The sequence below is a fragment of the Diadema antillarum genome, unplaced genomic scaffold (assembly GCF_040938485.1).
Source record: "Diadema antillarum isolate AM-2024a unplaced genomic scaffold, OU_Dant_1.0 seq00000799_RagTag, whole genome shotgun sequence".
Classification (NCBI taxonomy): domain Eukaryota; kingdom Metazoa; phylum Echinodermata; class Echinoidea; order Diadematoida; family Diadematidae; genus Diadema; species Diadema antillarum.
Genome location: NW_027271683.1, coordinates 352,564 through 367,393, shown reverse-complemented (window position 1 = coordinate 367,393; position 14,830 = coordinate 352,564). Strand labels below are relative to the sequence as shown.

General features: G+C 38.3%; 1 protein-coding gene across 1 annotated transcript in view; it reads right to left on the bottom strand.

The window, feature by feature from the left end:
* LOC139739454 (glutamate--cysteine ligase catalytic subunit-like) overlaps positions 1-14,583 on the bottom strand; it is a 32,719-nt gene extending 18,136 nt beyond the window's left edge. Inside the window, exons 1-7 of the mRNA XM_071650064.1 lie at positions 14,363-14,583; positions 13,871-13,980; positions 7,938-8,057; positions 5,713-5,784; positions 3,282-3,398; positions 2,620-2,678; positions 1,015-1,229 (exon numbers count right to left, since the gene is read on the bottom strand). Of these exons, the coding sequence (XP_071506165.1) occupies positions 1,015-1,229; positions 2,620-2,678; positions 3,282-3,398; positions 5,713-5,784; positions 7,938-8,057; positions 13,871-13,980; positions 14,363-14,512 (843 nt within the window). The 5' untranslated portion in view covers positions 14,513-14,583. The remainder of the gene's footprint in view (positions 1-1,014; positions 1,230-2,619; positions 2,679-3,281; positions 3,399-5,712; positions 5,785-7,937; positions 8,058-13,870; positions 13,981-14,362) is intronic.
* Between the last annotated feature and the right edge of the window lie 247 nt (positions 14,584-14,830).

Sequence of the window (14,830 nt, the reverse complement as noted above, 5' to 3'; positions counted from 1 at the left end):
TATCTCATGTTCATCACTCTGGCATGAGAAAACATGTAAAGTGTTCCACGCATCCTGTAGTTGTGAGAGTATTCATGGGGTGTATTGGTGTCCAATTATGATTATGAGGGTGTCAGGAGTTGAAGAGTCTGTACTGTGTTAAGAATGCAGGGGGCAAAGTGTTTCAAGTGTCCTATAGTGGTGGGAGTATGTACGGGGTGTATTGCGTCCAATTATGACAGTGAGGGGTGTTACAGCGTAGGTGTTCAAGAGTCATGTGTTCAGAATGAAGGGTGTAGAGTGTTCTTTGTATCTTATAGTGGTGCTGGTACAGGTTATATATCTGGGTGTCCAATGTTGACAGTGAGGGTGTTAGTTGTTCAAGAGTCTTTTATAATTGAACACTTTTATAGGGTGTAAAGTGTTCCAAGTGTCCTATTTTGGAATATGGGGTGCATTGTGTTCAATTATAATGGGAGGGAGAAATATTAAAATAGCTCAAACAGTTGTACAAAGATAACATGTGAGGGGTGTCAAGTGTTCAAGTGTCTTTTATACTGTCAGGGGTGCTCAGTATTCAGGTGTCTTTAAGTTACTATGAGGGGTGTATAGTCTTGAGGTGACATACATGTATACTATGATGGGCATTAAAACTTCAAGCATCTTTAATACTAGGAGGGGTGTTACAACGTATGTATTCAGGTATCTATGAGGGTGTAAAGTGTTCAAGTGTCTTCTTATGAGGGGTGTTAAGTGTTTCACTGTCTTAGTGTGACAGGTGAAATGCAGACAAGTGTCTTAAGATGGGTGCAAAGTCTTCAAATGTGTTACTGAGATAAGTGTAAAGTGTTGAGGTGCATTGCTATGAAAGGTGTAAAATGTTCACATGTCTATCATTACAATTGTATCAAAAGGGTGTAATACCAGTGTCTTCCTATGAGGGGGTGTTAAAGTGTTCAGGTGTCTTACTATGAGGGGTGTTAACGTGTTCAGGTGTCTTGCTATGAGGGGTTGTAAAGTGTTCAGGTGTCTTACTATGATGGGTGTGAGTGGTGTCAGCTGGTCGTAGAGTTCTCTGGCCTCCTTGATGTTGCAGGCTTGGAAGGTGGTCTGCAGGCAACAGTTGCCCATCCCAAACCCCATACAGTCCATGTAGATATGGTCTTCCTTGGCTGCCCGTGCCGACTCGCCGTCGTGGTCATTGCCGAATGTCTCCACAAACGGGTTCGGCGTGTTCTTGTCCATGTAGACTGCAGGTCAAGAAACAGAAACGTGAGCTGGACTCTGTTTCATAAAGCTCGTCACAAAGTTATGCATGACTTTATGAACGACTGGAAAATGAAGTGCCAATATGTGTGCCCATATTTGTTTCCTTACATTTTAACAAAGTACGACGGTATGTCAATATTTCATCTACATTGGGGCAAATATACACTTTCAATTAAAATGTGTGTTAAACTGTAAGAATCATCATTATTGCAAATGTCAATAATTATTTGCAAATTTCAACTTTAGCTTTTGAAATTTACAATGATTAGGAAACCAACTACAATGTAGGCTTGCCATATTTACTGTAAAACAAGAACTGTTCGCGTGGATTTTACTTTAATGACTCGCAAGAGCTGAGTTTGGCAAAATTAAAATGCACACTAAAGATCTTGTCTGGACTATTATGCATTGAATGTTACAGGCAACCCACGAAAGTTTTGTGCAGCGAAAATGTCATGTTTTACAGTATCACTCAAAGTCGTTTGTAAAGTAATGTGTAACTTTACGAACAGCTTTATGAAACAGGGCCCTCGTGCATTTGCTGGCAACAACTTTTATAAAGGCATCACTACCCCTAGGAACTGTTTGAGAATTCCTCTGCAATATTACAGCTTATTGTAAAATCAGAATTTTTACAGTGTGGAAATTTTTGTATATTTCACCCAACCAGAAAGAAGTGTGAAAATAAAAGTACACAAATATTTCTGGTTGCTTAATGTAACACTTTCTAATGTTTTGGTTAATAGGCAGAATTAAAAACACACAAAATGAATTTTACTTGGTAGAATGTGAAAAAAATTGCTCCTGTGAAAATTTCTATTCTCAGAGAAATATGATTCTGGATAAAGTCTTCATGCACGTTAATGTGACATTATTTCCTGCAGGATTCATTCTTAAAACTGATTGCATTATAACTGTCTTTTGTCAGTTGCAACAAATAAAAATACAAAACTTTACTTTCGATTTACATACTTAGTGAAGACATAAACACAGGTTTGGAAGTGTCAGGCTGAAACACATCAACAAAATTTTGGCAACCTCACACAGACATACTTTCAAGTTACTGCTTATAGCATCTGTGACCTAACATAGGCTACAACAGCTACGTAGTTCTTTGGGTTTTCTCTCACACCCCCCCCCCTCCCCATTTTTATGCCAAGTAGATGGCCATTTCAATTATCAAACATAACAAAAAATAAATGAAAACAAAATCTTTTTGAATGCATCATATTTTGTTTGACTAACTGTGATAAATGTAAGGCATGTTTTTACTTTTTTTCTGCTTGTTTTATTAAATGTTAATAATGTGGAGTAAGTTACAATGATCGTTAAAATACTAGTAATCTTTTACATTGTCAGCTGTTGACTTACTTGGAACATTGATTGCCACTTTTTCTCCTTTTCGCTTCCTGATATTCTTTGTGAGTGTTCTGTAAGAAGACAGGCAACATTTAATATCACATCTGTTTTATCTTCTAAATTTAATGATTCACACATGTGTATATACCACTTTGAGATTCAACAACACACAACAGGTGCAAGGTTGTCGGCTGTTATGCTTCTAGATGATTTCTTCCACTTCAATGCGCAGTATCAATGTGCAATAATCACAAGAATATTAATCACCATCATACTATCATAATGCCAATGTTTTACACTTTGCTTTAATACATTTGTTTGCTTCATATCAATAACTCTTTGTTCCAATACCAACTATTATAGAACACAGAGAGACGAAGCTTATGATATTGCAGGTAATCTTCAGGCATTAGTTGATGTTTAACACTGCAGTGTACACTGTTGTATGTGGATGGTCATACACGTTGTAGATATGATCGCTGGATGATCCCAGATATGAAATACTGAATATCGGTGAGAAAAAAAAAAAAGAGAACTATAATACATATTGGCAATACAAGTGGAAAAATATAAAACAGAGCATGTATCATCACCAACACTGAAAAGTCCTTTGGAAAAAAGAAAAAGAAGAAGAAGAAAAAAAAGGAAAACTAGAGGCCATCCTCACTGCTTACCTGAATCTTGGATGAGAATTATGGATAATTTCATCAGGAAGAAAAATACTCTTGCTCACTCCTTCATCCACTGGGTTGGGAATGTGAGACGGCACCGAAAAGTCTGGGCAGCCAAGTCTAATTCACAGAGGAATACAGGCAGACAAAGAGCTAACATGAAACAAAATTACTTTATAGTACCATGGGAAAGAAAGACAAAAACTAAAGAATGGTTTATTGCAGGGGAGGAGTAGGAGGGGAAATGAGAATGAATCACAGTAAAAGTAATTTTCTCACAATGAACAGAGAGTAAAAGACAAGCACAACAAAGTTAAAAAATTAAAAAAAAACAACTTACATTTCATTTCATTTCATTTCATTTCATATATTTCCACATCCTGATAAAAAACAGTATGTACAAGTAATACAAGAACAACACATACACAGTAGAACATTGGAACAATACAGAACAAGAGACCCGCGGGTCTAGCGCTCACCTGAGTATCGCAAGTTCACCTTTCACGCAGTCACTAATCTAAATTATTCACAGCTCTACCAAAATTTGACGAGGCATTCTCAAGTGGAAGATGAAAATGTACAATAAGGGCCCAATTTTTTCAAGATTCCTTAATTTGGGGGAATTGGGGCCCCCTGGGGCCCTCTGGGTGGGGCATGGTGCCCAGTTTGATAAATTGAGATCCTGACCACCTAGGGATGCTACCTGCCAAGTTTGACAAAAATCCATCATGAGGTTTTCAGGAAGAAGATGAAAATGTACAATTCAGGCCTCCATTTGGACCCTTCCAACCACCCCCCCCCCCCACCCCCAAGAGGGGCACCCCTGGATCTCCTATGAACAAACTTGAAACTACAGTCATTACTGTACTCACTCATAGTATTATCTCAGCTCTATAACTTCTGATTCTAGAGAAGATTTTTAAAGATTCCTTCATTTGGGGGGTTTGGGCCCCCTGGGGGCCCCCTGGGCGGGGCATGGTGCCCATTTTAACAAATTGAGATCCTAACCCCCTAGGGATGCTACCTGCCAAGTTTGGTGAAAATGGGTCATGGGGTTCTCAAGAAGAAGATAAAAATGTACAATTTAGGCCCCATTAGGACCCCTCCTCACCCCCACCCCCCCCCCCCCCCCCCCCCCCCCGGGTCCAAAGGGGGGCACCCCTGATTCTGCCATGAACAAACTTGAAACTACAGTCATCAATGTGCTAACTCATAGTATTAACCTAGCTCTATCACTTCTGGTTCTAGAGAAGAAGATTTTTGCGGATTCCTTAATTTTGGGGGGTTTGGGCCCCCTGGGGGCCCCCTGGGTGGGTCATGGTGCCCAATTTAACAAATGGAGTTCCTAACCCCCTAGGGATGCTACCTGCCAAGTTTGTTGAAAATGGGTCATGGAGTTCTCAAGAAGAAGATGAAAATGTACAATTTAGGCCCCATTAGAACCCTTCCCCACCCCCCTCCCCTGGGTCCCAAGGGGGGCACCCCTGATTCTGCCATGAACAAACTTGAAACTACAGTCATCAATGTACTAACTCATATTATTAACTTAGCTCTATCACTTCTGGTTCTAGAGAAGAAGATTTTTACAGATTCCTTAATTTTGGGGGGTTTGGGCCCCCCTGGGGGCCCCCTGGGTGGGGCATGGTGCCCATTTTAACAAATTGAGTTCCTAACCCCCTAGGGATGCTACCTGCCAAGTTTGATGAAAATCGGTCTTGGGGTTTTCAAGAAGAAGATGAAAATGTAAAAAGTTTACGCACGACGCACGACGGACGACGGACGACGCACGACGGACGACGCACGACGCACGACGCACGACGCACGACGCACGACGGACGCCGGACGCCGGACGAAGGGCGATCGCAATAGCTCACTTGAGCCTTTGGCTCAGGTGAGCTAAAAATGTTCAACTTATAACAATTCCACACCATGAATCAGAGATAGCTGCAAATTTGGAGCAAAGTCACTGAATATGGATCAATGCAATAATACAAAGCATATTTAAAGAATATCCTGAGAATTCAGAATGATAAAATGTACAAGTGTCTACACAGTGTACTTGGCATCTCTTTATTGGCAGTATACCATTCTAGATCTATGTACATACATGTATGTATTAAAAGCATACAAACATCTAAAGAAAAAAAATCATGAAAATCGGCAAAAAATCAGGAATACTCGGAACTTTCATAATGAAAATGCCATGTGATCTGCAAATATTTTACTGGTATTAAAGTAAATCAGCAAACTACCATGGGATTGATACAACGATCTGTAGTTAAAGATACCAGTCTACACATCACTGTGAAGTCAAGAAATCAAGAAAGGCCTTTCCTCGCACTCTCTCATGTGTCCCATTTATTTCGGGGCTTGAGGAGGGTAAGGCACATTTGGCAGTTCTGCATCGAAGGAAGAAATGGAAACGATACCATACCTGGGAAAGACAGTGATGCTAAGACACGATTCCCCGTTGGCGCTGTCCAAGGTGCTCAGAACTTGCTGTCTCCTTGGGAGATTAAAAAACAAACAGACAAACAAACACAAACAGACAGAGAAAATGAGACAGAGTAAAACTAGAAACATATGTGGCATGACACCTTTGTGCAAACTGGAGCTGACAGACTTTTTCCCTGCATAAAAACTTCACAAACTGCCACTGGCATTCAATGCATTGAGAAGATAAACATTTTTGTGTCTGTTTCACTTTTGTGAATCTTGGCTCCTTGTGAATATCACAAAAGTTTCATGCATGCAAAAATTTTTAATTTTAATAATGAGATGAAAACAAGCAAAATTTGTAGCCAGGTGAGATTCCTTTGGGTGTAAGACTGAAATGGATTTAATTTATGAAACATATGGATAAAGATATCATGTGAATATTCAGTATTATGTTAAGAATGGGCGGGGGGATGGGAGAGAGTAAACATTTGGCTTTTTTTTTGGGTACTTTCTTGTATTTTTGTATTATTTTTTTTATTTAAATCCATGTATTGTATTTTTGTTTTGTTTGTTTGATATGCTTGTTATTGTACAATGTATGATGATTATCGGGCACAGACCAGCTGAAGAACAGCCATTGGCTGAAGCAGGTTTCCGTGAAGCAATTATGGGGGAGGTTGCTATCCGATTTGTACAATGCTGGAAAAAAAAATCCGTACAATTTTTATAACAAAAGGGGAGCAAACCAACAAGGACAGAGGAAGCTTCATAAAAATCACACAAAAGATACAAAAATTTGTGGTTAGATACAGAAAAGTGTGGTTTCTTTATATGAAAAAGCTCGCCAAACAGCAAACTACAATGTACAATGTACAAGGTACATTATAAATAATGGTTAGATGCACACATGATCAGTGTTACAAAATAATGAATGCACAGAACCAGCAGAAATGGTGCAGCCATAAAAATATGCTCGGAAGAAGTCCATACACACATTACATTAACATCACTTGCTACAACATACATGTACAACCTGTATGGCTTAATATAGACTTTGTGTGGGTGTGTGGTTGTGTAGGTGTGTGGGTGTGTGGTTGTGTAGGTGTGTGGGTGTGAAATTCAGACAATTGTAGCAGTTTCAAAACATTTCTTTTATTTCACGAAAATACAGCAGTAACAGATGACATACATAACATCCACTTTTACTCTATACTTTCATTCATTCCTGACAATACTGTAGGCCTATACGCCATACATGTATATTTCGTGAGTCGAAATTTTCGCGAATCGGGAATGCCCGACGATTTCGCGAGTGGTTAAATTTGCGATCATGGAGTCCTATGATGAACAGAGAAGTGTGCACAGGTACATGTACATCACATTCACATCAGGATCAGAGTCAATATTTTCACGTGTCTTTAATTTCGCGAAGAGCACCCGAGTCACGAAATTCGTGAAAGTAAAAACCTCGCGAAATATTCGGCTTAACAATATTCAGCCAAAACCCTTTTGTGTCCGTATTTTCTTTTGTCACACACAAGACCAGTTTTACTATAACCCATTTGTAACTGAAATGCCACCCAAAATCGCCGGTCCACTTTTTGGATAGTTCTATTTAAAGCTCTATATATATTTTTTTTTTTCGTATATACAGTATAACCACGTAATTTGGAAGAGGTCAAAGGTCAAGAAAAGTACATTGTATGTCAGAATTATTTCTGTGACACACTGCTCTCTCGGTAAAGTCTTATGAGGCTTTCAAATAAACATTGATTACTTTTAATAGACAATAGAAATAAACATGATGCAGTGAGCTATTTTACATCATTTAGAAAATTGAGGAAATGGGAGCAATATCGAGCGTTCCTTCAAGGAAACCACAGGCCATTATAAAGGATCTTCAGTTGCTAAAGGGTTAAATGTTCAAATACAAATCATTTCTATTATAAAAGCAGTACCATCTGGCAGATTGTATATCTGTCTAGACATCATTGGGTCATTGCAACTTACAATAACTTTTAACACATCAATTGTTCAAGTGCCACAGCAGTGATCACGAAAAGAAAAGAACGAAAAACTTTTCTCCATACTTGACGTGGATTATCACAAATTATATTTTCATCTCCTTCTGTTGATGAGTGATGGATGACTACAGGTTTGCATATTTCTACTGCCTGAGCACAAAGGAGACACTACTGTATGTTCAATAATCAGACTTACCGCAGTCGCATATTCGCCTCGACCGTATTGAAGTGCGCCATCAGCCCGCCGTATGGCTTGCCTGGCACGCCTTCCACCATGTAGCTGGCATACTCCGGGGCCCATGTCGTTTTGGTTTCACTGCAGGGGAAGATGGCAAAGAAAATGGATCAAGTGAAATCTTTGAGTGATATTGCATTCACATTTAATTAGTGTTGGTGTCAATTCGCAAAATGTTTATCGTCCTCTTCATTTGCGAAAATATCTGTACGCAAAAATAACAGCGTATTGGTATCTCTGTACCTTTACTGATTTGAAAAAAGATAGAAATTTATGCTTTTCATGGTGTACAGTGTATGCACATTTGTACACAAATTATGTCCGCAGTTGCAGAATCAAACTGTCTGATTTATTAAAAACAATACAGACTACTTTTTCAAGACAGAAAGAAAAAAAAAAAAGTTATTTGTCAACATGGAGACAAAAAACCAGGATAGACTCTGTTTCTGTCATGGGAGGCAATTCTAAATTAGCGAAAGTACCTCTTAATTTTGCTCGTACTTATGTCCAGTGACTTGTTAAATAGGCCTGAAAACAGCACATAACGTATTGTATGGCAAATACATGTAACGTAAAGTCAATCTGCCTTGTCATGGAAGTATTCTGGGTCAGGTCATTCATTGTAACAACCTTGAGCCTTTTTTTCCTCTCCGGTTGTTTCTCTTTCTTCCTTTCACAAACACATGTTCTGTTTTTTAGAGCTCTCATAATGTAGTGCAAAGGGCAACTTAGGGTGTGTTTGTTTTTGTCATTTTTTCTTTTTCTTTTTCTTTTCATTTGAGAGGTTTGAAGAAAAAAAAAATCGGCAAAGGACACTGGTATGATTTCAATAGACTCTACATTGTAATCATTAAACCATGAAGCTCTGTACTTCATTCTACACAAATTTCCTGGTCAAAAATGAATGTTTACTGACCTGAAAAACAGATCAAATGAAACATACATACATCATATAATTAACTTGTATTTCCTGTATGGGCTATTAATGTGGAAATGTTTGTGTACAGCACAGTGTACAATGTACAGCTTGTACATAACATATGTATGGTACACCAACGTGTAAATCCTGTGAGTTGGCCTACACTTCTATTGGTACATGGATTATGCATGATCAATCTACAAAATGTATAGGTATCATATGAGTTTTTACAAAGCAAATACCAATGAATGCCAAATTTAAAAATTCATAAGTTCTCTATTTCCTTTTTCTTTTTTCTTACAGAGCAAGTGTGGGACACATACATATATGTATTTTCATCTTGACACACACCACAGTTTGAAGAAGTACAAGTTGTAAAAACTTAATACAAGCAGAACTACATGTATTTGCTTAAAAACCATCAAAAAAAGAAAAGAAAATGACAATTGTATGTACATGTATGTAAATGACACACATTGCAAGCTACAAACTTCTTCAAGTTGCAACCAACACAAATATTATATAAAGAGGAAAGTCCACTTCATAATCTTAAAGGTAGGGGATACCTTTTACAGACCTCCCAAAATGCAGCAAAACATTAAATATGAACCTCAGGGGACTTGTTTAGGCCACTGCTGAGAAATTTGGAAGTCAACAGTTATCTACAATTTGAATAATGCACAAAACTCAACTACTCAGTAGTTCTGTGTGTCAGCCACACTTAAGCCTTTTTGTTGCAGTCTTCTGTATTTTTTATCTATAAACACAAATCTAAAAGTATAAGAGCTGATGTAATAACATATAGAGTGTGTGGCAAGAATGTATATAGAAATGTTTGAAAGTTTTGATGAACTTTCTTCACAAAATATACATGATGGACACACATGCAGTGCATGGGTCTGCAAAGGTAGCCTAGTAATGTACTGGAATTTACGGTGAGCCCCGAAAAAAATTCAATTCAAAATCTAACGGTCAAAAAAGTGTACTAAATGTTACCTTCCACTTTCAATACTTTATGGGAGTTTCTAAAATGATACTCTCTTCAACATACCACTGTATTTATACAACTCTTCATTTAAGGCATGCAAATGGGATTCCCTACCTTTAAAGAAGTTCAACAGCAGACCAATTTTGAATTGCAGTACTAGGAACTATTAACGGTACGGAGTATTTTGCCAAATTACAGAATGTGCCAAGTCATGGCTGGGCTGACAGCACAAGGCAATTTCCACCCTCATCCACTCCCTTTGAGGTTCGGCAGGGGGCGGACAAAGCAAACAGTGGTTATGTAATGTTAGCAAAACCTGAAAGCATTCTTCCATGAGGACATCAATCTATAGCTGAAGTAGAGCACTATGAATGAATCACTGCCAGCACAAGCTATTGTAGGAGGAACAATCTACAGATGTACTGAACTAAATCAAGATTTGCCTTCTGATCTAATTTCTGATTTAATCCTATTTTCTTTGCTTGAGCACTGTCATTAATATTTCTGGTCAGATTAACTTTATGTTAGGATATAAAATCTGCTTCAAACGACCACATGAGAAGCACTAGATGCTTGCTGTACTACAGTACCGGTACTGAAAGCAAGCAATCACTGGACTGACAGCTTTTTAGGCAATGAGGAGAGAGTACTAGTATCTTGCAGAAGGGCATTCTGTCAACTGTTGAGCCACTATTAAAACAGGCTTGAACTAGGGACTTCATGATTAATAGTTTGTGGTCATATCGACTGAGCAACAACAGCTCCTAATTTTTTCTTTTTCAACTATAAAACCATTGCTTATAATACACCATATAACATACATACAATGTATATAGGCCCTACATACATTGTACAGTTATCACAATGGATCCAAGATTGCTTTGCACCCCGCATAATATCAAAATCACCTCTAATAGTGGCACAAGCACAGGATACAATCTACAATTGTACCTACATTTGTACAGCACATTTTACTTGCAACCTGTGCTCCCAGGAACTTGTGTAGCTTATCATGCCACGCATTGTTTTGTTTGTTTGTTTGTTTGCTTGTTTTTTAAATCATCAGTGCTCAGTAAAGTACAGTGTAATCCATTAATTTGACCAACATGATTTTAGAACATGCTAGCAAATCCCACTTGGGTGTTGCAATGTGTCTCAATCCAAGAGGAAGACCATGCGGCGATGTAGTAGGGACTAAGGGAATTACACAGCTAATCTCTTTTTTTTTTTATTGATAATCACTGCTAGTTTCCTTACATCTACTCTAAATTCATGCCAATCAGTGAAGCCAGCATGTGTGGTAATTGGCGGACAAAGTGCAGGTAGGGTTAGTAAACTTTAGCATCACGTCATACAAAGCTCTGTAGATAAGCTTTGTGGTGATCATTGCTAATAATGAGAAGGACTAGTGTTGCCAATGTGCAGTACATTCTTGAGATTTGCATGATAAACAGATCCTTCACTACCATTTCAATGCAGAACTCATGACTAGGCAAAAAATTAACAACACTCATTGCATAGAGTGTAGAAAAGACAGCCAAGAGTCAACAATGTTTCTATAGCACAATCTACTACTGGTGTAATGCCCACAACAAATATGATGATAGATCTAAAATGCTGCAAGTATGCAATGCATACAGTACGTATCTAGAGACGTGTGCAAATCTGAACATTTTCAATTCCTTCAAAAGACCTGTGATACAATAAGTATCTCAAACATTAAAAATACATGGAAAACACATGTCACAACAACAACAACAACATCAGCAAATACATTGTACTTTGTACTTCCCGACTGGCTGAACAAACATGTAAACAGTGTAGGGGTCTGATGGACAATTACAATGAACATGATGCACATATTTGTATACATAACTACAATTGTACGCATGTCTGTAAAGATCTATACCCATCCAATTATGAAAACATTCAAGTAGCATGCAGCAAACTATTATTAGGAAACAACAATGCTACACCTTTCTGACAGCTAGCAGAAAAAAAAAGGGGGAAAAAATGGACTTGACTTTTTAACCCGGAATTTTGCTGATTCATGATCCATTTTATTCCCACCATTGACACAGTATAATGCACTTTAATGCTTGAGAGCATCCGAAAAATGCTGATTTCTATTTGTTTACATCCAAACCCCTTCGTGAGAAATGGTTTAATCAATCTATAAACATGAACAAGACTTTTTGACTGATGATCAGTAAGTAGGCGGGATCAAGGTACTTCCTTCAATCTCACAGTTTATGTGTACGACACGACACTGCACACTGTACAGCTGGCTGTTTCTTTTTCTCCTAATACAACACACATTCGCTAATTATCTTCAAGATGAAACAAAAGGGCTACAATAATGAAGAAATGTGTTGATACTCCTGAGTTTCTTTACTTTTTACGCTTAGGACCCTGGAACAAGGTGAAGAATCTTGTTTGGGGGCAAGGAAGGCTCTCAGAGAATTGCAGGAGGAACAGGTTAACCCATTTCAAACGGGAACCTGATAATCTATAATGTATTAACACTATGGGGATTTCAGAATTCAGTATGGGATGGGTTGATTTGTTTTGATGGGCAAGCTCCAAAGCTTTCTGGTTGAAAGAAACACCCTAGTTGTACTGTGATATTAAACCTTTTAAATGGCATAAAATGAATGAATGCTAGCATACAGCTCTCTCCTACTTTGCTTATTACCCTTTGTAGGACTGTACAGAGGATGAAAAACATTTTTACATAATGTCAAGATTAGTTTGTTCAAACAAGACAAAATCACAAAGCCTGCTAAATTCCTGCAACCTTCCAACCATTCCAACCCTGAAGGAGATAATGTGTACTACTTCAGCCCTTCAGCTCCTATTAAAACCATCCATGGATAGCCATCCCTCTTGAAAACCACTGGAGCTGGCTCAAAGTAGCCTTTAAATAAATATGCAAGCATTTACACCCTTGTAGGGTGTTGGATTGTGAAACAATTGGTGCAGGCCTCCCAACCCTTCTGACTGAAAAATATGGATGATTTGGCTCAAAAGTAGGAAAGAAAGAGCAGTTCCTACAGTAGCGTGTACTAAAATTTTTAAGAAAAATAGTAAACTCCTATCATTTACAAGAACTACATGTAGGAATGATCACAATTCAGATTCTTTCCTTCAAATCCAGAATGGTTTTAGGAGCTCTGACAAGAAGCTGCATCATCACAGTTTCATTTCATACTGAAATTATCAATTCACTTGTATTTGAACGTGCTGAAGTACAAAATTAATGTATTACAAATGTACTGGTAAGTGTGAGATTTTCTGTCCCCTTTAATTGGAAGAGATTGATACGTATTGTAAGAAACCTCTGGTTGCTGCACGGTGAAATCCTTTGAATGCCACTTTCAATACTTTATCGAATAAACATGGCGTGTACCAGCTAATGTAGCACTAAGAAAAACAGTATAGGATTTACAGCAAAGGTTTCAATTAAGCATCTTTAATGGCCCTCAGTATTACAGAGGCATTCATAAATTTGTGCTACAAGACACAGACAGACTTCTACATAGTTCTAAAGATCCATGTGGGAAAATTAGAATGCACGAAGACAGCCATTATAATCTACTGCAAACCATTACTGATCTGAAAAAAAAAAAAGTGTTTTGCCACAGAAATGGGAAGATTTTCTTCTATGTTTTCAAAAGTGTGCTTTTCACATTATACGTAGTAGATGAAAATGAATTATTTTCTTGATGACACTACCACAAGCAAACACTACAACACTGAAAATGTCACTATTGCCCCAGTTCTGTTACCTACACATGCAGAGTTCAGTATCTATTTGCCCTAAAAAAAGATATGTAGGTATCCACACATTCTGCTTTTTGCAACACGCTGAGAATCGTGACACTCCATAGGATAATGGTTCATCAGGGAAATTTGATGCAAGCACACCTTTCATTGACCAGGATAAAATGAGCATCGCCATGGAAACAGAAAGGTAAAGACACCTACCTTGGTTGCTGCTTCTCTTTCTCCTGCAGAACTGGGAGCAGACGTTCGGCAGCAAGGAGAACTCGAGCCTTCTTCTCCTCGTGGTCCAGCTTTACAAGGATGTATTCAATCTATGAGAATGTAAGAGAGCAGACACAATAATGTATAATTATTTAAATGCAGCTTGCCAATCATGTCTATGAATAGAGTACGGTAACTGTATGGATATCGTTCACCAAAGTTGTCATTTGCATAATATCACTTTATGACACAGAGTATATTCTCCAGCCATTACTGTGCTCTATGATTGTGAATTCAACCACTCACAAAATTGTCGCACAGCCCAGATTCACACACACAAACACACACACACACACACACACACACACAAAAATGACTCGCTAAATATAGCCTACTGTATTAACCCTTTGATGCCGACTGACACAGAAAACCCCATAGCACTGTACACACTGTCCAAAGTCCCTAGCACAGACAGGATTAGTACAGTTGTACCTCATCTCCCCACTTGAGGGTGTCACAGGGACGATCCTTGAGCCGGTGGTAGAGGTTGATGAACTGCTGGATACCATGCTTGCGAACATGGTCTGTGTACTTCTTGGTCTCTTCCCATGTCAAGGGGGTGCCTTGAGAGAGAAGACCCATCACTCCAGGTGACTAACTCCTTTCTAGAGCTTCTGGAATCAAAACAGACAAAAAGAAGAAATGCACCTGATGGATGTTGACATAAGAGGACATGGTACACCTCCCCAATACTCAACTACCTGGCAGTGTTGTACAGTAAGTGTACTGTAATATCTTAATTGTATATTACCGGTATGTTATTTTCCTTTAATGTGTCTACAAATGTATTTCGTGAAATAAAGTGGTATACATGTACCGGTATTATATGTATTTTTAGATTACTAATACACATGTATACACACACACACACACTCAAACACAAATTGTTTATATATGCAT